Raw genomic sequence first — 23,149 nt, 5'->3', positions numbered from 1 at the left:
CCCGCCACTGTCGCTATCGTCGGTTTTGTCTCTTCGTCCCGTGTACAGTTACTGCCCAGAAGACAGCCGGTCCTCACCCTTTCATGACCGCAATGACCCGCCGCACTATGATGTTCCTGCTCCGACTCCACGCTACGACTGCCATTCGTTGTCCCCATAGAACCAGCGTTCTCGCTCACCGATTGCCCGTCGTTCATCGTCACCATACCCTGTCATCCCTCTTTGGAAAACTGACTAGTGCAGCTCCGATAAGTGATGCCGCATTGGCCAACCGACCTCGAAATCCTCTGTTTACCCTAGTCACCCGACAATCTTTTGGACAGAAGTGGAGGACATGCCTGTTTTGGCACTCATAGACACAGGAGTGCAATTATTGGTTATGAGCACCCGCCTTTTTCGTCGTCTCCGCAAGGTTCTGACACCCGCCACATTGCTTGTAGTATGTGTTGTCGACGGTGGTACATACTGCGTCGTTGGCATGTGTAATGCGTGTGTGAGCTTCACTAGCCACCAAACCTCAGTTCTATTTGCTGTTCTGCACCAGTGTCCACATGAAGTCACTCTCGGCCATGACTTCTTGAGTACCCATTCTGCCCTTCTACGGTTAGAATTCCCTTCTGTGCCTGATCTCACCATCGCATTTTATGTGTCGCAGAGTTTGTTCACCTTTAACCAGCTACCGCAATGTATGTCACATTGACCTCAGATCCCTCAGTTAGTGACACTATGTAATCTCTCCTTCCCTAGACACTCCTTTGACAAGGCATGTAACCCTCCCTCATTCCGCTGTAACTGTTTCTGTGAACCAGGCATGTATCCCGTTCTGAACTTTGAACGCACACCACAGTTGTTTCCCGAAGGCATCACGCTGGGCAGCATACTACCTTTAGATGCACACAACCCTCTGGCCCTTACTATCGATGATCCGCAATCTTGTGAAAGCCCTGACACCAGCACTTCATCTGATACCCATTTTTACGCAATGACTGCTCCAGACCTTTCCGCTGCTCAGTCCGACGACCTTCGTGGTTTGCTAGCCGCTTACAGCGACATTTTCAATTTTACTTCACCCTATCTCAGCCAGACAAAAGCTGTGACTCATCCCACTGACACTGGAAATATCATTTCCAACCATAGGCGTCTGCGACTATTACAGTGTCTGCGACTGAGAGGCAGATAGGGGACCACAGACCAAGTAAATCCAGGCCACTGCGGTGACTGACATGACTGATGTCACTTACGAAATCACTCTACTTGTTATATTCAGTTTTTTTATTCATTTCAGTTCTTTATTCCCCAGGGAACGCTTCTGTTCTTCATTATATATATTGGTTGTATACGTTAAATAAAACGGCTTTTTACTTTGGGACGGCTGGAGTCTGACTTCCACTTTCGGTCAACACCACATTGGCGACGAGGATGCAGTGAACATACCCCCAGCCCCGCTGCGCCGTCCGTATCCGCCCACCATGAGCTTCACCGGGCTTGCTCCGCCACCGTTTTTCCTTCCGGCGCCTGGCCGTCCCTCATTGCCATGGGAGCAGTGGGAGCAGATGTTCAACGTGTACTTGCTGGCATCCGGAGCCGCCCCATTCAAGCCGGAGCAACGCAAGGCTATTCTTTTGCATTGTTTGGGGGCGGAGGGCCAGCGTATTTATCAGACGCTACATGCAGGGACCAGCGCCGCAGCACGCGCCGATGACAAGTCTATCGTGGCCCCTCCTGACGAATACGACTCTGCATTTGCCGCATTACGGCACCAGTTTTCGACGTCGCGCAACGTTATCATCGAGCGTCATCGCTTTCACTGCCGCAGCCAACATACAGGCGAGTCCGTTCACGACTTTGTTGCCGCTCTACGGGAGCTAGCGTCACATTGTTCGTTTGCCTCCCAAGATGATGCTCTGCGGGATCAATTCGTTGCCGGCGTAGCTTCCACTCGCGTACGTGAGCGGTTACTGCTCGAGGGTTCCACACTTTCATTCGAGAATTCCGTTCGAATTGCACTTCAGTTTGAGCAGGCGGCTGAAGAGCTAAAGGAGCTTTCTGCTTCGGTCGAAGCAATTTCATTGCAGCAGCATCGAAAACCATCCTCGCATTCTTCGAAAAAAAGGAATTCACAACCGGCAGCCACCTTAGAGCAGAATTTAACGAGGAGCGCGGGCGGCTCACGTGCGCCGCAGCGGAACCGTCCCCCTGAGCGGAACCGAGAACAGAGTAGTCGCTCCGGTTCGCCACATTGTTTCCGATGCGGCTCGCGGGACCACATCGCGTCAGCGCCGCAGTGCCCAGCGCATGGCAAGATTTGTTCATTTTGCGGTCGCAAGGGCCACTTTCAAAGGGTATGCAACCGCAAGCTAACCCAAATGCAAGGCCGAGTCCGTGAAGTTGAATTTCATGAAGATGTTTCGTCATCCAGCAGTGCTGAGGAAGTTTTGACTGTGCAAATTTCCGCGCGTAGCGGAATTCATATTCAAGTGCAAGTCACGAATGTCACTTTGACATTCCTTGTTGATTCAGAGTCGTCTGTTTCAATCCTGTCGGAGCAAGAATTCGGTCAATATTTTCAGAGCGTTCCACTCCTGCCTGCTCCGCATGTTAGTCTGTTGGACTACTCTCAACGGCCGATTCCAGTGCTAGGTTGTTTCCAGGCAGACGTTCGGTTTAAAGGCCGCACGCACACAGCGTCGCTACGTTTTTATGTTGTTCACCGAGGAACTTGTCTGATCGGTCTTGACGGCATTAAAGCCTTGGATCTTCGCATTGAGGGTTCTGCTCTCAAGTGCTTATACACGTCCATTGCTCCGCAGCCGACTGTTGTTGACCCGCTATCCTGTTCTATTTCCACACCGTCAAGCACGCAGCCCCATAACAAAGCTCTTCCGCCAGCCTTAGCACATGAGTTTGGTTCACTTTTCAGTCCAGTGTTGGGTCTTGCTAAGGGGTTCACGCATCGCATCAAGACACGGCAAGGCGTGCAGCCTGTAACTTCGAAGCTTCGCCGTCTGCCGTATTCTCTCCGGTCACCAGTATCAAATGAGCTTCAGAGGTTGCTGAGCCTCGACATCATCGAGCGGATCGATGCTTCTGAATGGGTGTCCCCCATTGTTGTTGTTAACAAGAAAGATGGTAGCATCAGGATATGCGTAGACCTTCGAGAACCGAACAAAGCTATTGTTCCAGACAGTTTCCCATTGCCCCACACAGAGGAGCTGCTTCACGCTTTGGTAGGCGCTACACACTTCTCCAAACTTGACTTGGCTTCCGCTTACCATCAGGTTCTCTTGCACCCTGACAGCAGGGATCTGACAGCTTTCATCACTCATGATGGCCTTTTCCGTTTTAAAAGAGTTTGCTTTGGGTTGGTTTCTGCCCCAGCGGCATTTCAGAAGATGATGGCGAAAATCCTTGACCACTGCCCTGGCGTGTTGTTCTACATTGATGATGTCATCATTTTTGGCAAGACCGCAGAAGAACACCTTTCAAACTTGAAGACCGTGCTGCAAAAGATCAAGAATGCAGGTTTGAAACTGAACAACAAATGCCTTTTCGACGTTCCAGAACTTGCCTTTCTAGGGCACAAGGTCACTGCACGTGGTATCTCGCCACTTCCAGAGAAAGTAGACTCCATAGTTAACACACCAGTGCCAACTGATGTGGCCACTCTTCATTCATTCCTTGGTCTCGTAGAATACTACTCCAAGTTTGTTCCACACTTGGCACAAGTGGTTGAGCCTATGAGAGTCTTACTTCGCAAAAATGAGCCATTCATCTGGTCTGCCGAAGCAGACAGCAGTTTCTGGAGGGTCAAGGAAATGCTTTTGTCGAGTACAGTCCTCCAGATGTTCGATCAGTCATTGCCAGTCATTGTGTCGACCGACGCGTCCGACTGTGGGCTGGGAGCAGTCCTGCAGCAACAAAGTGGCCACGAGCTCCGCACAGTCGCTTTCGCATCTCGTACACTGTCGCCTGCAGAGAGAAAATATTCAGTCGGTGAACGAGAAGCTCTTGCGTGCATTTGGGCGTGTGAGCGATGGCACACGTACCTGTGGGGTCGCCATTTCACAATTCGAACAGACCACCAGGCACTGGTGTCCTTGCTGTCGTCACAAGGACATGGAAGACGCCCACTCCTAATCGCACGCTGGAGTGCACGACTGCTTTGCTACAATTTCACTGTTGAATACCGCAAGGGATCCACGAACACTGTAGCTGATGCACTTTCTCGGCTACCAGCACCTACCTCGGAGGCAGAGATTGCTAAGGAGGAAGAAATTGTCTCGTTCATTGAGCCAGCCTGCGTGACTAAGGAGAAGTTCAGGCAGGCCGCCCTCGACGACAGTTGCCTGGAAACCGTCAAGTCATTCGTGCTGAGTTCCTGGCCGCCAAAGAAGTCCATACCAGAAGAGGCGAAACCATTCTACGCCATTCGGGAAGAACTTTCTGTTGTCGATAACCTGTTTCTGCGTGGAGAACGCCTCGTTGTTCCGTCCTCCCTCACGGCTCAGATCATCGGCACCGCGCACGAGACACATCCGGGTATCACGCGCATGAAGGCGTGACTGCGTGAGCGGTTCTGGTGGCCACGAATGGATAAGCAAGTGGAAACGGCAGTAAAAAACTGCCATATCTGCCTGGAGGCAGATAAGTCCGCCAAAACATCACCAGCACCGTTGCAACCTGTTGAATGGCCTGAGTGACCGTGGCAAAAGCTTGGCCTAGACATTGTTGGTCCTTTGGAGCATGCAGCTTACAACAGCAGATTTGCTGTAACGCTTGTTGACTACCATTCTAAATGGCCAGAGGTGTATTTTTGCAGCGAAGTGTCCACGAGCACCGTGAAAGACTTTTTAACAAGTGTTTTTGCCCGTGAAGGCAACCCGGAAGAGATCGTTTGTGACAATGGACCTCAGTTCACTTCGCGTGAATTCATCACTTTCCTGCAAAACAGAGGCATCAGTCTTTCACATTCTTCGGTATACTACCCCCAAGCCAATGGGCAAATAGAACGTTTCAATCGCACACAGAAAAACTTCATTCAAGTATCACTCCTCGAAAGACGACCACTCCGGCAAGCTGTCACAGAATACCTTGCCATTTACCGCTGTACTCCGCACGCCACCACCGGGGTCGCCCCAGCAGTCCTGCTGCATGGTAGAATGCCCTGAACCAGGCTGGATGTCGTGGGTTTCTCAGCACCAGCATTTGCTGAAGACCCAGCCAAGGAGTTGGCGCGACTTCGTCAAAGGGTTAGGCATCAGCAGCAAAGCAGCAAGCACTACACGGACAAAAGGAGAGCCGCCAAGAAGACTAAGATAGTCGTAGGCGATTTTGTCCGCATCAAAAAACCGACCGTTCGGTTCAAGGGAGACTGCGCCTTTTCTTCACCAACTGAGGTGATCAAGAGGAGGGGACCAGCCTCTTTCCGACTTGGAGACGGCCGTACGTGGAATGCCTCCAAGCTTTCCAGGGTTCCGGAGAGGGGCACCTGGGAACCAGGCCCACCTGCCACGCCGCAGCCGCGGTCTCCTGATGCGCTGCAGCCCACCACGTCGCAGCTTCCTGATGCACTGCAACCTGCCACGCCGCAGCCGCGGTCTCCTGAGGCGCTGCAGCCTGCCACGCCGCAGCCGCGGTCTCCTGAGGCACTACAGCCTGCCACACCGCAACCGCTGTCTCCCGATGTGCTGCAGTCTGCCGTGCTACAGCCTCCTTCTCCCAGGGCGCAGGCACTGTCTCCTGGCATACCGCAGCAGCAGTCAACGAGCCCGTCGCCAGTGCGACGTCCAACGCGGCCGACCCGAGAGCGCCGGCCACCAGCCTGGCTCCAAGACTATCAGACCAATTAGTTGGCGGTCTGACATTGTGTACATAGGTTGTATATATGTGTAAATAAGTACAGTGTGCATGCTTTGGGGTTTTCCTTACTAATACTTACTAACAACTAACCACTAGAAATAAGGGAGGGAGTATGTTATATTCAGTTTCGTTATTCATTTCAGTTCTTTATTCCCCAGGGGGCGCTTCTGTTCTTCATTATATATATTGGTTGTATATGTTAAATAAAATGGCTTTTTACTTCGGGACGGCTGGAGTCTGACTTCCACCTTCGGTCAACACCACACTACTGTTGCCTTCATCATCAACTGCTCATCCCTACACGGACATAGTACACGTTGCCAGTCTCAAGCTGTATCGTGCCCCGGACACCCCTTAATACCTTGTGTGCTAGTTTTCGCATGCAGTCTTTGTTCACCTGTACCAAGTATGTGCTTTCGCTGCCGGAGGGTAGTGTTATGAGCCAGTTACCCTGCGGATATAGAAGATGCTCAAGTGGACAAGAGGACGAAGTGAGGTCTACCGTCCGCCATTTTTGTTGTTGCTGCCCCACTTTTAGCCTCCTTGTACATAGCATAAATAAACCCCATTTCCACTAGATCTCTTTGTAACAATACCTTTTTTTTTTAGTTTGCTGCCTTTCAAGCTTCTTCCAAGATTTAATGGCTCAGTTACTGCCATCACAGCACTGCTAAATGTGAACCGAGCCTCAGTAAGTAAAAGCTAACTCTCGCTAGGTTACAGCTTACCTTTCTGCAAGAGGTCCCAGCTTTTGAAAATTGATCCCACACAGACTATGGGAAGGCCACCTTCACCTTCTAAAAGGCTCTGCAAGGCAATGTTGCAAGATTAGGTTAAAACTTTCAACATGTGCACTCCCGAAAATCAAGTGATTTCCAAACAGCAAGACAAACCAAAATGACAGACAATTCCTCAGCTGTTCAATGGACACACAACTTGAAAGGCAAGAAAAGTATCAAGGAGAAAGACAACTGCAGTTTTATTTCCTTGTGCATAAGCTGGATCTGGAGCACAGCGGCGCTTCATCATCAATAAAGCTAATATCACTCTTCTAGAAAAGTACACTGAAAGTTAGAGACAAAATGGAGTGCACTGAAATAGCATCTAGGAAACCTGTGCTAAGCTCTTGCTGCTGACAGCCAACACATGACACCACAACACGTGGCTTAGCAAGCTAAGAAAGAGGATCTGGGTGATTGTGCCATGGCATGTGAATGCCTACATCTTGCTAAAGGTACAACTGCATCTTCCCTGCATGACTGAGCACAGCAACAGCTAAATGCAGAAGTGCTGAGTGAGTGTGAGCACACAGACACCGAAGTCCAAGCACCAACTGGAAAGGCTGTATGCAGTAATCACAGGCGAGCAATGAAACAAACCAATGTGTCTTGTGATTTATAATGTCACTGCGGAGCCTGTGAGGCTGCTGCCTGTAGCTTCAGTGAATGTGTGGCCACTGTCTGGCCAGCACAAGATATATGTAGTAGTTCAAGTGCACTACCTACCCCACTAGGGATGGTCAATTAATTTTTTTATTCGATTAAAAATTAATCATTCATCGTTTTAGCCTTTAATTGATTTTAATCGTACAAAGGCGCAATAAGATGTTCACAGGCGTTCCTGCGTTTTCCTTTCTTTACAATATTACAACAAACAAACAAAAAAATGGTGAAAGTTAAAGGTGAAGTACAACTAAAATATGCAAGAAATTGCAATATGCACAGGGGAAAAGAAAATTACCAGTTTAGGATATTAAGCCACATGCTCTTTCCTTCAGAGCAAAGGAATGTCAATTGGCTGGGATGCTTGGGTAAAACAGACACCTTCTTTGAATGGCCACACAACTAGCATGCAAGAATAGACGCTCCAAAGCTACAGATTCGCTAGAATCAACATGAACTCCATCGCTATGTGAAATACATGCTCCAAACTGGCACAAATGCTGTGCCACGTCTTTAGTGGACTGGGAGTGAAACGAGATCAACGACTGGATTTCTATAGTATGCCATGAATTGCAAGGATATTTCAAGCCTTCGGCTCCGAGCAGCGTGGTGGCGCGTGGAGGAAGAGAGGGGAAGCACTCGGCTCAGCATCCGTTGGGACTCAGAAGAACAGTCAACAAACGATCTATCGCAGCCGCAGTCAGTGCTCGTGCTCCGCCATTCTAGTACGATCTCAAAATTTTTCGCACCACTCCTATTAAACTCTAGAAAATGATTAATCGAACGTGCCCAATCGATTAAGTCAATGAAATGAAAGGTGGACACTGATGATAATTGTTTTGTGGGATACTGTTAACCAATAAATCGATTAATTGTTCATCAATATCATTGATATTACCAACCCTATGCCCCACCTGGAGCTGCACTTCAGTTTTTTAGTCTCAGCTCTGCTGCACTTCTTGACGCTTCACTCAATCACCTTGCCTGCAAAGCGACTTTACTCTGCCACTTGCGGCTAGATGTAGCTATGCGGCTAGATGCGGCTCTACGAACACCTGGTCTTTCCTTATCAGTTCGATTTTCAACTGCTACTGCAGTGCAGTTGACATTTGACAAAAGCTGCTGAGACACATATACCCCCCCCTACCCCCCCCCCCCAAAAAAAAAGAAAAAGGAAAGACTAAGTCTTATTGTGTTTTTCGACGGGACATAAATGGACCTTAGTGTGTTGCCAAAACCTTGTTGTGCCCAACTCGTTACAAATGGATATCGCTGTAGGTCCAGTTAGTGTTAGGTCAGATTGGGCATCACTGTGTGCCCTATTGGCACTTACTTGCAGCCAAAGAGTCAATAGCTTAGATCCACATTAGTCAATTGGTTATTCATTCCCCCATAAATATGAACAGATTTTAACGGGATCATAAATGCCAGGAGGTTTTAATGGGACAAGATATGCCAATTGTTATTAATTGAAAATCACATAGATGAGCAATGCCATGAAATAAGCTTAATAAATATAATATCTTAATCAATGTTCAAGTCTTCAAATAAGAGATCATTGTAGTTTGGCATGACCAATTGGAGTGCCGCCATTGTGGAATTAAACTTTTCTTTGTGTTATAAGATCTGCTATAAAACTTTACCCATTTGTTTTCAAGCAGGCACCACTTGGTGACAAATTTTTTCCCTGGGATATTAGCATGCGAGTGAGATCAAATTTAGCAAAAACGGTGAGTACGTCTATCAAATAAATTGCTGTTGCGTGTTTGTACACAAGTATGCTTCTTGAATTAAATACTGGTGCGAATAGGTTTGAAGTATTGTGAATTCAAGATAACGATGGCGGCCCGAAAGCTAGACTGCATGAGCAGAGCACAACTACATAGTACAGGGGCTCGAAACTTTCACATCAACAAGGACAGCAGGTAAGCGTCGCAGGCGTCAACCATGGCGGCACGAGCAGAAGCGAGCAAGAGGCCAGGCCTATGCCAAGACACAGTTATCACTCATGCACGAGAGCAAACGGTCAGGAATCAGCCAAGTCACTGGTCGGCTCCCAGCCAGAGGAAGGACTCCATGTGCATGGTCTCTTTCGTCCTTTTATACCCTTTTTCGTGGTTTGCACCAACCTTGCAAAGGATGGAGGGAATAACCTTCTAGGATGGGGTGGCGATGCTCAGGTATATCCCTCTGTTATGTAGTCAGGCAACTGCTTATATTTATTTTTTGTTAAAGAATATAAGTGGTGCACGCTATGTTACAGCACCAAGCGTTTGTGCTCTATGACCTAGTTAACATTTTGAGCGTCTAGGGTTCATCTTTCTTTGGGCTGACTAGTTGGTACCAAGATCTAATGAAGTTAGTGAGGCCAATTGTGTTTGAAGAACAAATTTATCCAATTTTAAATTCCAATGGTTTCTTTCCTTTTAGAGGAAAGGGGTGGAGTAATTCCACAGGCCTCATAAAGCACCACCATTAAGCAGGTATGTAAATTCTATCTCTGCATATGGCCACAGGCCTTACCAATTTCTTCCATCTGCCCTTCATATTTTTGTCTATATACACAGTCCCAGACACTGTCTTCCAAACCCAGCTACTATAATTCATCATTTACTCGCACTTTAATTTGAACCGTAACTTTCAAGTACATTGTAGTTTTCTTTATTTCTCTAATGTTTTTCACCATGTTGACCACTGCCATACGATTACAAAATTGACTGCACTAAAGCTAGACTCACTTACACTATCCTGGCTCTGCAACTTGCTCTCCGATCACCAACAGTTCACTGTCATCAACAGCTGCTCCTCTGCTCTTTCTGTTGTAAAATCTGGTATGCCACAGGGCAGCATCCTTACGTTTTAATGCGATTAGCATTCTTTGCCTACTTCAGGCACCTGTCTAGCTATCTGTCTCGCCTCTTATGCCGACCCAGTGGCCCTAGTTGTCTACCAGCTTGGGCCACCAGGTATGTGCTCATGGTCGTCATGCCAACGTGGTCGTTCCAGTCGTCGTCATCATGTCTTCTATGCCTACCCAGTGGCCCAACTGTCTAATAGCATGGGCCGCTAGGTATAGACCAGAATTTCCAGTGCCTGTAGGAGGCCGCCATCTTTCTGTTATGATGACGATGATAGTGAGGGGACTGCAGAAACAGAGTGGGCGGCAGCGGTCACAGCGGGATCACATTTCAGATCATAAAAATATACCAAGGAGATGATTTAGCAAGAGCACCCTGCAGTATTGCTTGCCTCGATGGAGCTGCAGTGTTGTCTGCTTCATTGCAGTTGCAATGTCATGCAGTTGGCCAAGCTTTTTTTGTGCAAGGTCTGCGTAACTATACACATTTTTTAGGACTTCAGGAACAGTACGAAAGATACTAGATGACATCTAGTATGCTGTACTTTGTTCTTTAAAGACGACTATCATATTAGCACCGCGCACTACCACAATACACTGTGCTGAATTTTTACCCTGCTTTATCACCTTGATCGCCGCGTGATTTTAGCACACAACGACCTATACGAAAACAATAAAGTTAATTTTCATATTTGGCAAGCTGCACACAGTCGCAAGGAAAGCTCTAGCTCCTACGTGTTTATGTAAGACTTTGACACTCAGCAAACATGAGCAGTCTTTCACAATGACAACGGACACACTCAGCAGCGTAACCAATTAGTGAATCAGTGCAGTGTGCACGAAATAGAAGCACTAAATTTTTTATCGCGTGGGCTACCAGTTAAAGGTGCTTTATTATTTTTTTTATAAGAACTGATCCAGCTCACACTTTGTCTATATCAGCAGGTAAGACGACCATTCGTCGTTCGCTTGAAATACCATGTAAGCCCTGCAGTTAGGCTAGGTTAGGTTAGAAGAACTCTTTCACACTGAATCTTGAAATACATGTTTATTCTTTCTCTCTCTCGCAGTCAATAGAGAACACGCAATAATCTGCATATCCACATACAATATCACTGAAGGGGGAACCAGCTCTGTTAGGAATGCCTGAACATGCTTCTCGTGGATCAAGTATGAGCATCGCACAATTATAGCAGTTCAAGTGCCCACAAATTGCGCAAAAGAAAGAAAAATCAAGTGTGGCATTGACGCGTGCGCAGCCCTGTTTCTGTGCACGCTAGTCATATGCTGCTTTCGCTTTTTGCAGTTGCGAGTACTCGAATGCGGCTCATTTGTGTGCATAAAAACACAGGACATAAAAACCATCAAGTTACATGCAGTCTCGTTGATTTGCTGACACAGAACAATCGCTGCACAGGTTACGAAGTAGACACGTGCACCTGAACGCTTTCTGCCTACCTTTCTTTCGTATCCAAAACTGCGTTTTGAGTACAGGTTGACCTCTGTGGGCTTTCCGTCCGAAAAGTGAACCGAGCCGGCCCAAATTAAACACGCCGGAAGGTCTTAAATGGCACTGTTATGCTGTTATCGCAGGCCCGCAGTGCAGGAAGGCAATATGTACATTATGGTGTATTCCACACCAACAAAATGAACACCCACCTGAGCAAGATTGCTGAGCACGAAGTATTTTCTGTATACTCATATACGGTTACATACGGTTAAAGCCACTATCCTATATTGTGACGTTTCTCGCAAGATTGCTGGGCATGAAATCCTTTTTATTTAAAGCCACCATCCTATAGTGAAGTTTCAAAGGCGCAGCAGGAACATTGTGTGTATAGCAAATGCACTTCACACAAACACAAACTTCTTGTGCCTCAGTGAACGTCGATCGCAGGACTCTTGCATGAGCAGCTTCCTCATGCACAGGTTGTTGGTGCAGCCAACGACGGCACAGTGCTGCTTGGATGAATATCATATTTACTCGAATCTAACGCGCACCTTTTTTCCAATAAAACGGGTCAAAAAATTGCATGCGTATTAGAATCGAGTACGACCCTAAATCCGCGTTGCGATATCGCCATCGGCATTCGAAAAATGGCCGCATTGTAGGCGCTTCTAGCCTAGCTGCTGTAGCTTCCTCCATGTGCATACCTCTGTTTTGTATGTGTAACCTAGTCTACCGCTTGTCTTCCCGTTTTCTGCACTTATTCAATCAGCATGGAAGAGCTGACTGCGAAGACACGACGAGTCCACCATAATGCCGCATTTAAAAGCAAAGTTATCATGTGCGCGGAGACGGACGGAAATCGGGCTGCATCACAGGCGTTCAGAATTCCCGAAACTTGCGTGCGGGACTGGCGCAAACAGAAGGAGAATATTTTTGCCAGCAAAGCAACAAGGAAAGGGTTCAGTGGAACAAAGCAGGGCCGCTTCGCCGAAATAGAAGAGCTGCTCACAGTATGCATGCAAGAGCAGCAAGCGGCACAGCGGCCTGTGACGACTGATCTTCTCAAAGTACGAGCGATGCAGTTAGCCCTACAGAAAGGGCTAATGCGGAGCGACTTCAAAGCGAGCAGGTGCTGGCTATCAAATTTTATGAAAAGGCTTTTCTTTTCGAAGGCGGACAGGGATATGCCAAATATTGCCAGAACAATATGAAGAGAAATTGCACAGTTTATAGCGGTACATTTTGAAGTTGCGCCATAGAAACGGCTACCACTTCGGACAGATTGGAAATGCTGATCAGACACCGCTCTACTTTGACATACCTGCCACCACAACCGTTGAAAAGAAGAGGGTGAAGCAAGTGCGCATGTTGTCTTCCGGCCGCAAAAAAAACTAGAGTCACTGCAATGCTTTGTTGCACTGCGGGTGGGCACAAGCTGCCCCCGTATCTTATCTTCAGACGAAAGACGCTCCTGAAAGGAATAGTGTTTCCGAGTGACGTGATTGTGCGCGCAAATGAAAAAGGTTGGATGCCTACGGACTTGGTCGCTGACTGGATTGATAACGTTTGGCGGAAGAGACCTGGCAGCAGTTTGGGTCTGCGCACAATGCTTGTGCTCAACGCATTCAGGTGTCACCTTGACCAGCGCATCAAGGATAAGCTGGCTGCATGCAACACCAACCTTGTCGTGATACCCGGTGGCATGTCATCGCAGCTCGAGCCACTCTATTTTTGTTTGAACAAGCCAGTGAAAAAGTTAGAATTCGGGCGCTCTACATTGAATGGCTTGTCAGTGGCTGCCACGAATTCACGCCCATCAATAAAATGAAGTGCGCCTCGCTGCAGGACTTGGCTGGATGGGCGAAAGATGCATGGTGCACGATCCCGTCTGCCAGGGTCAACAAGGCCTTTAAAAAGTGCGGGATTTTGAATGCCATGGACGGCACCGACGATGAACTGCTTTGGTCTGTTGATAGCAATAAGGATGTCTGATAGCGACGACAAGTGATATCTATTGCTCCACGCGATTCGTACCGGCGCAGTGAAAATCTTAGTGGCAAGGTACGCCGCTTTCATTTGTGTTTTTATTCATCACAACTTTAGTGTATCAGGAATAAATCTGTTTTTCTTTTCCAAATGAGAGAAAATAGTATTTTTATATGAAAGCACGAGGTGCGCGGTATTGTACTCTGTTATTCTGCGCAGAAGATGCGGTAAGAACATGTCTAAAGCAAATATCTCAGCGGATACGGCAAGAACACATAGAAAAACACAACAATATGTGAATAAACACCACTAGTGCAGGCAAGCCATAAGCTTGTCAAGCTATGTACCAACTGGCCCAGCACCACTCTTCTCCCATTTCCCGCAGTCCTCACAAGAAGGTGGCACCTGGCGTCAAGAGTAGCAGCACGGCTGACACTCGCACTACGGGGCTATAAAAAATCTGGTTTATATGCTCATAGTCATGATGCCATCATGGTCATTGCAGTGTCATCATTCCAGCTTTGTTATCAGACTCTCGTCATGCCGTCATCATCATACTGCCATTATGCATTTATTGTCATATCGTCACTGTGATGCCGTCATGGTCGTTCAATTCAATTATGCTTCAATTCAACTATGCTTCAATTGCCGCCACTCCAGCTTCGTCATGCCATTGTTGCCATACCATTGTACACATACTGTTGTCATGCCATCATGGTCATTGTGCCGTCGTAATGCCGCCATGGTTGTTTCATCGTCATCATTCTGTCATATTACTCTCGTCACGATATCGTCATCACGCCATTGTCATCACTTCAGAAACGTCATCCCATAGTCCTCATGCCATTGCAATCATACTGCCTTGATTGTTCCATTGAAATCATTCTTTGCCATCACTCTATAGTAATCATGATGTCATTCAATCACGATTATGCTGCCATTGTCATGCCATCATCATCATTACATTGTTGCCGGAGAGTCGCTGGCATGCATGCATTGTCACACCATCGTCCTCACGCCATCTTGGTTATGCCATCGTCGTTATTTGGTTGTCTTCATACAGTCATCATCATACACTCGTCATCATCCCTTTGTCCTCATGCTGTTGTCGTCGCACTGTCAATGTTATGCCGTCATCATAATTTCGGAATTGTCATCTCATTGCTGTCATGTCGCTGTCGTCACACCGCCTTTGTCATTCCATCGAAGTCATTCCTTCTTCGCCATTACATCACCATCACTTGTACTTGCGATACAGTCATCGTCATGCTGTCATGCTCATGGGCGGCCTTCGCCTTTGGAAAGCGAGCATCATTCCAAAGTGGGCTGATACCGGAGACAGCATATGTTGCATATAGCGGAACCAATGGAAGCCTTGGAATGAGCACTACAGATTTTATACCGGTGTCTCACTGCCACTTTCAATCGTGGTCAAACCCGATCTGTCGGAATACAATGCCTATTGGGCCCAATCACGATTGAAAGTGTGCTGTGCGACACGCGTATAAAATAAATGTGACTTCAGCAATATGGTGTGTTGCAACATTGCTTTAATGCTAATTGCATTACTGTCGACAGTCATCACGAGATTGGCTCTGTGGTAATTTCTCTTTAATATATGTTAATGACCTTGTTTGTAGTATTTCGTGGTGTTAAAATTTTTGCAGATGGCTGCATCATTTACGGACTAAATAATGCTCCAGCTGACTACAGTAACCAACAAAGTGACCGCTGGCTAGTAGCTGAATGGTGCTACACCTGATTAATGTTTCTTAGCCTTTTTGAATTTATCTCATTAATAACAGTGCTGCATTGTGTATCATCCTTCAAATATCCAGGAGTTACTCTGTCAACAAACCTCTCCTGGTCTTCTCACATTACCACTGTCCGAGCTAGTGCTTCTAGATCTTTAGGGTACTCATGCCAAAACTTACACAACTGCCCATCTAAAATTCGTAAATTAGCCTTTAAAACACTTGCCCATCATCAACTTGAGTATGCAGCTCCAATCTGGTCACCCTATTATAATAATTTAATTAACCTTCTAGAATATGGGTAGAAAAGTTGTGCTCATTTTGTCTGTCAAAATTATCGCTGTAGCATTCGAGAAATAAACGTGCTCCTTTACTACCATGTATACGCCTCCATCGTGACGTGCTTCTGTGTTTGTTTCACAAATGTGTTTATTGCGCCAACCTTTCTACTTTACATCTCACAGTCCTGTTTTGCACATTACGTATATTACATAATCACCTCAGCTTAATGCGTATCTATGGCATGATGGTCGCCTTCAATTCGTCAGCGCTCCCATGCGCCATCTGCCTGTCAAATGACCTCCCCTCTTTTATCGCCTCCAAATGCGATAGTAAAAAGTTCAACCAATCTAACCACACACCACAGGATGACATAGATTAGAAGATTTACATTATTTTGTCGTTTTTCTTTGTATCAGACCTTTCCTTGTTCATTTGCATTTTTCCACATGAAGTGGCTATGAGCATCGTACCTTAAACTTTCTTGATCTATTTTTTTATTCACTTAGTTCTCTTACTAGTCATACTTATTTGAAAGTTCATGGGTTTAACACGTGCCTTCGAATAGCTCTTCTAATACATATTGAACTGATATGTGCGGATTTACGCCTTTTTGCTGGTGTCTGTATTGTTAATAGGCTTTCATAAATTCTCTAAATTCGTTTTTTGTTTTTGTTTTGAATTGTCATTGCACTACCGCCCCCCTCCCTTCTTACACAATGCCTCAAATAGAGGCTTGTAAGGTTCTTCGAATGAATGAATGAATGACCTTTCTACATTTCCTCTGTGCTCAACTATATTTCTCTTTGTATCAAAGTATGAAAATATTATATACCTACATATCTTGAAAAGCAAAACACTCATCAAGAGGTTAGCCCTCTTGAGTTTGTTTACCCCACAGGAGATGTGATAAGCCAGGGCTGATAACTGCCCGGTCAAAGAACCAACTCCCAGAAAGCTCAAATGACACAGTGGTGAGTGCACAGCCCACAGCCAAAATGAGGGTCAGCAATTGTTGCATGAACATGGTAAGCGATTATGTCTTTCGTCAGCAGCATGATATTTCACCATTTCCAATCCATAGCCAATTAAATAACTTTTGTTCACCTGATGCTTGTTCAATTACAGTCCTTTAGAACATCAACCTTCTTATCCCTACTTCTGTACTACAGTAGTACTAGGATTCAATTCTGCCTTATTTCTACTACCACCAATCTCTGACACTTCTACTTTGATTACAGTTATTCTTGTAAGAAAACAACCAATATAATTGAAGGAAGTGCCCTTTCTTCAATCTTTAAAATTAAGGAACCACGAAACTTGTAAAGATAAAAAAATGTGCTCTTCAAGGTGTAAAAAAATTAAATTATGGGGTTTAACGTGCCAAAACCACTTTCTGATTATGAGGCACGCCGTAGTGGGGGACTACGGAAATTTCGACCACCTGGGGTTTTTTAACGTGCACCTAAATCTAAGTACACGGGTGTTTTCGCATTTCGCCCCTATCGAAATGCGGCCGCCGTGGCCGGGATTCGATCCCGCAACCTCGTGCTCAGCAGCCTAACACCATAGCCACTGAGCAACCACGGCGGGTCTTCAAGGTGTATGTGTTTGTGTGTGTGTGAGTACACACATTGTAATCAACACAGATTAAAATCAGCCATGGTGCAACAACACAACAGTAACGAAGCACACTTAACAAATTAAAGCTTATCACAGCATTGTTACCTTTAGCTAGATTGTTACATTTAGTTAGTTACATTTAAAATAAGGCAGTGAAAATGATGTAAATGTACATTCTCTGCAGGCATGCTAAGGCTATGTCTTTCACTATGCTATAATTAAAAATCTTTCAAAACTAATGCATCAGGAGTATACAGCTCAGCATCTTTCAAATAATTTAGACAGAAGAGAAACATTCCAATGTTATCATTTTGGTCGCTTTTGTTCAAATTCATAAATAAGTAAACAAAAATGAAATGAATACCTTTTCTGCATGAGGCAAGACTGCTGCAACATGGTCTGCCAGGTCTTTTCCTGCCATTTGAAACAGATGCTGGCTTAGCTTGTCTCCTTCCCTGGCCACTGATGCAAAAGAGAAAGCATCAGGAGTGTGTGCAACAGGTATATTCACTTTTACACCAGGGCACAACGTCTCATGGAATATATGACGAAAAGACTGCAGTTTCACAAGTTCAGCATCGCCCATGCCCAACCATCACCTTTTATTGGACCAGGAGAATGCACCATTAACATGCATCTCCAGTGAAAATGTCACTGTGCAGAAGCGTGCTTCAGCAAATGCCATGGAATGGGACAAGTAGGACCAACAATTTAAACAATCATATCATAACTGAACAATTCTACATGCACATGTATGTGTATTGAACAAAGCTGTGACATTACTCAAACAAATCTTCACATCATAATTAATGCATTGGGAAAGCGTTTGACTATTTTTTGAACTGCTGATTGTGGAATAGTTGCAAAGTTATATAAATAACTAAAAATGGCAATGACTAATGCCACACTAAAGAAGTTTGCTTTGCTGCAATAAAAGTGGTGGACAGTCTGTGAAACCAAGGACAGTCAGTGAAGTGTAATCACTTTCATGGCATAGGTCAAGTGAGGAGAAGTGCAAAAAAAGATAACAGAGAAAAAAGAAATAAGAACTGGAACACAGCTCTCCGTGCCAAACATGAAAGTCTAGCTACTATTAAAGGCCTGCTGGCTTTTGTTTCACTTTATTTTACTGCATGTGCAATTCATCTAAAAATTAAAAATAAAAATCCCAGTTTACTTTCACCAAAGTTTCACTCACTGTTAACCTCTACAGCCCAACATTCTTCAATCAGCCAATGAGTCAAAAAGTCAATTCCACATTCAATGTGGTGCCTCTGTTTGTTTGTGGTATGGCCAAAGTCATGTCAGCCTGATAAAATGTTCCACATCCACCACCATAGTCGGCAGTAGATCTCTCAATGCCAAGTTAAATGTTCATATGTGTAGATGCCCATGCATTAACATGCTCGAAGGAAGGGAAGCGACCACCACAGCTTATTCAATGGCACAATGCCTACAGGCACTAGCGATGGGCGTGGCTCCTACCAGTAACCAGTGCTGTCTCTTTTTGCTGCCTGATATAACAACAATGATGACCACCACAACAACAAAAACAACAACTAATTTCCAATTTGCTTCCTTTCCTTACTGCTCAATTCACCCCACTTCAATGGACCTTTTCAAAAAGTCACATGTGCCCCTAGCAGCAGCCCGCTGAGGAACCCAGATGAAAATGCACCAGCTCTACTATCATTTGTTACTGCCGTGTGTGTTTGCATGGACATTGTGACGGGCACAAGCAACATCAAGTGTTTCTGTGCTGTTGTAAGTCAGCAAGTCCTGTGCAAACATCCTTAATTATTATCGTATATACAGTATATAAATTCGCTTATCACACTTTAAAACTTCAAAAATCATCTAAGTCAGTAGTTGTTTGTATTGCTTGTTACTGAGAGCACCGTCGGCAAGGGTCTTATACAGGGGCATGAGTTTTTCTCTTAAAATTGTAGAAAAAAGATTTTGCATTTACTGCAGCTATATTCTTGCTCAAATATTGCAGAAGGATCAAATTTTTTTCACCCAGATCATAAAAGTAACACTTGGCATTGTTACTTGCCTAGTTTGTGAAGAAAGAACTGCGAATTTGTGTTTGTTAGCACCTCTCAGATGCACCCTTGAGCAATTTTTGCAAGCGAATCTCGAAGACTCTTTTCTGTCGTATTGCCGACGGCGGATGTCACATTACAGATGTGTCCAAGATATTATGAACTGTGAGGAGTGCAGACAAAGACAAATTCGTAGTTCTTTTTCTTGAACACACTGGTAAGTAATTGCAGAAAGCTTTACGGGTCTAAATATGTCTAAACACGCTGGCTGTCACTTCTTTTGTCTGCAATAAGGCAGAGCATAGCCTTCGAGATTCACTTCCAATAATTGCTCAAGGGTGCATCTAAAAGGTGCAGACGAAGACCAATTCATAGCTATTTCTTGCAAACTAGGCAAAAAACAACGTCATGTGTTGCAATGAACGATCCAGGCTACAAAATGTGATCTTTCTGCAAAATTTTATCAAGAATGGAGCTGGAGTAGGCTCGAGAACTTTTTTCTACGATTGTATGTGTTCCATTCTGGCTGATCTAAGCTTCACCTCAACACAAATATGTATTGTTGTGAGATCATTTAGCACGCAAAGGTAAAAATAATGGGGTTGTCCGCATACAAGATCGGCTGTCCGCATTTCTCACTTTTCCCAACAATACACCACGTACACTTCATTATATTGCACAACAATGACGCAGCAAGGCTATATAAGCCCCTTACCGAAACGTCTCCTTTATTAAGCTCTTATTGTTGTGGTTGCCTACAGAATATTTTGCTGGGTATACAGCACCTTTGCCTGCCAGTTCTTTTTCTGCCGCATGCTTAACGCAGTAAAATAATAGTAAAATGCTTGCCAAAAGTTCTGCAGTATGCACAGCAGCTGCTCACAACTGGCAACCACGAAAGATAAGTCAGAACTTTGAAAAGAAAGAATTTTGCACGAAGCCTTCACATTTGCATTGATGGCAGCTACCCGGCGCACCCTCTCACCAAAAGCTGCCACCAGGGGAAAGTGCGGCACTTCATGTGTCTGAAAAAGGTCCCTTCGGTTCAGTTCATCTATATTTCATTCGATTAGCCTCACTCCCTTCATTTTCTATGAGGCTATGGTAATATGTGCACACAGACAGGCTGCGCAGTAGTCCCAGTGAGCTGCATAGGAATAAAAAACAGCTGCAGCCAGCTACAAGGTCACAGACAACACAGCATGATGGGTTGTTCATCTTCAGTGCTTGTCCATGGCAAACAGTAGTCTGTGACAGCACACTTCATAGTGCATATCCATAATATAATACAAGAACACAACAATGATGTTAAAATAAACAGACATTATATATTACACAAATCAGCTGTTAAAAGTAAAATCATTAGAAAATCTGAAATAAGAAAATTTAGTGTGAAAATGAACACAGAAAGCTGGCCAGTTGTAAGTGTGCCATAGGTCAAATGGGCTAGCCTGAATTTAATGTAGGCCTGGACACACTGACATTTTCTCTGTTCACTTAAATTCTGTAGAAAAGTAATATAACCTGACAAAACAATGCGGTACATAGCTCAGACCACACACTCTTCTTTAGCCATGCATTATTTCTGCTTGTAGCAGCATGTGCTACATAAATGTTACTTGGCTATGACTCACTCTGTGTTGATCAGCAAATAAAAAAAAAGTTTCAGAGAATTAAGAATTGCTCACACTTTGCCACCTTCACACACATTGCCGCAATGAACTGTTTCTTGAAGTTGGTATAACAGAAAGGCAGAAGCTCCAGCATTTCCTTAACCTGTAGTAAAAAAAAAAGATTTTTGATCACTAAATGTTCAAGCAGATATTCTTTTTCCAAATATGCTTAATATGCACAAACCAGAAGCAAAAATGAAAAAAATGCAACATAATTTTGCATGCTCTTTGTGAAAAAACTACAAGCACCCCTAATCATCATTAAGTTCAATCAATCAATCACATTTATTTTCCTTCTGAGAAAGGAAAGCCTAGGACTAAAAGCTGTGCTTAGGCTTGACTGAGGTCCCAACTCCCTGTTACATGGCAACATTGCAGCGTGGATACAATGCATACACTTTACAAATACTGTGTAGTACTCTATAAAAAAATTGTCAGAACAACTAATATTCATACTAAGAAAAATCATTCAAATGAAAAATGTTAAATACATAAAATGTTCACAGTGGTGAAAATCTTTCAATGCAATTAAAGTTTGCTTTGATAGAATGACTTGATTACAAAGTTACAGCTATAAAGAGGGTACAAGTTTCATTTGGAGAGATAATTTAATAGCACAGGTACAGGGTAACAAAGGCTATTGTAATACAGCTGGGAAGTAGGGACTTTCCACGGCTCTTTATACACCTTGCACCCATATTCTCTAGCAGATCTGCCAAAAAAATAACAATATTATTATTGTACAAAGTAGATTTGTAACATGCAATAAACTTGTAATCATACAAAAAAAATACTACAAGAATATCATACTCAGTAAAAAGTTCTCAAGTTCTCAAGGTAAGTGTACGGAAGATTTGCTATAAAACGAGCGGCCTTCTTTTGAAGTGCAACTTACTCAGATCTGTGATGCCTGTATTTACAACACAATGCTACAATACTGAAGGAGCAAGTACACTGGTGAATTGTACAGGATAACTTTGACTGTGACGGGGAGAATGTGCCTTAGGCTCACAATTATACTCGCAGAAAAAGAAATTTTGCCTTTAAGATAAATGTCCAGAAAATACCTATTACACTGAGTGTCTTTACAGAATTTACAAGCTCTACAGCTTCAGAGATTCTACAAAGATTCCACAGCTACCTTGGTTCTCCACAAGAAAAGTAGAAAGTTACCTATCAAGAAAGGGGTCAGGCAAGGAGACACAATCGCTCCAATGCTAATCACTGCATGCTTGGAAGAAGTATTCAAGCTATTAAACTAGGAAGGCTTAGGAGTGAGGATCAATGGCGAATATCTCAGCAACCCTCAGCTTACAGATGACATTGTCCTGTCCAGCAACACTGGGAACGAGTTACGACAAGTGACTGGTGACCTTAACAGAGTGTGAGAGTAGGGTTGAAGATTATTATGCAGAAGACAAAAATAATGTTCAAGAGCCTGGCAAGGGAACAGGAGTTCAGGATAGCCAGTCAGCCTCTAGAATCTGTGAAGGAGTAAGTTTATCTAGGTCAATTACTCACAGGGGACCCTGATCATGAGAAGGAAATTCACAGAAGAATAAAAATGGGTTGGAGTGCATACGGCAGGCATTGCCAGATCCTGACTGGGAGCTTACCTCTATCATTGAAAAGAAAGGTATACAAAATACTGCATTCTACCGGTGCTAATGCATGGGGAAGAAAGTTGGAAGTTAACAAAGAAGCTCAAGAACAAGTTAAGGACCTCGCAAAGAGCGATGAAATTAAACATGTTAGGAGTAACATTGAGAGACAGAAAGAGCGCGGTTTGGATCAGAGAGCAAACAGGGATAGCCGATATTCTGATTGACATTAGGAGAAAGAAATGGAGCTGGGCAGGTCATGTAATGTATAGGATGGATAACCAGCGGACCATTCAAGTTACAGAATGGGTGCCATGAGAAGGGAAACACAGTCAAGAATGGCAGAAAACTAGGTGGGGTGATGAAATTAGGAAATTTGCAATCGGAAGCTGGAATCGGTTGGCGCAGGGCAGGGATAATTGGAGCTCGCAGGAAGAGGCCTACGTCCTGCAGTGGACATAAAAATAAGCTGCTGATGATGATGATAGCTTCAAATACTAAGTAAATGTGCATAGGCCAAGCTGCATTTTCCCCTTTCAGCACATAAAGAACTGCTTTAGTTCTGTTCAAAGTTATTTTT

The 23,149-nt window shown here is 44.7% G+C and overlaps 2 protein-coding genes across 2 annotated transcripts in view; one reads left to right on the top strand and one right to left on the bottom strand.

The window, feature by feature from the left end:
- LOC126545368 (hexosaminidase D-like) overlaps positions 1 to 23,149 on the bottom strand; it is an 87,623-nt gene that overhangs the window by 57,244 nt on the left and 7,230 nt on the right. The window contains exons 6-8 of the transcript XR_011895078.1: positions 20,984 to 21,071; positions 17,615 to 17,712; positions 6,588 to 6,666 (exon numbers count right to left, since the gene is read on the bottom strand). The gene's annotated coding sequence lies outside the window, so the exon portion shown is untranslated. The remainder of the gene's footprint in view (positions 1 to 6,587; positions 6,667 to 17,614; positions 17,713 to 20,983; positions 21,072 to 23,149) is intronic.
- On the top strand, positions 1,199 to 4,562 carry LOC129387976 (uncharacterized). The gene is made up of 2 exons (XM_072285970.1): positions 1,199 to 2,597; positions 4,509 to 4,562. Exons 1-2 carry the CDS (start codon positions 1,470 to 1,472, stop codon positions 4,560 to 4,562), a joined length of 1,182 nt encoding a protein of 393 aa, XP_072142071.1. The 5' UTR covers positions 1,199 to 1,469.

Source organism: Dermacentor andersoni, chromosome 1 (assembly GCF_023375885.2).
Source record: "Dermacentor andersoni chromosome 1, qqDerAnde1_hic_scaffold, whole genome shotgun sequence".
In the NCBI taxonomy this organism is placed as follows: Eukaryota; Metazoa; Arthropoda; class Arachnida; order Ixodida; family Ixodidae; genus Dermacentor; species Dermacentor andersoni.
This window is presented reverse-complemented; position numbering and strand designations above follow the sequence as displayed.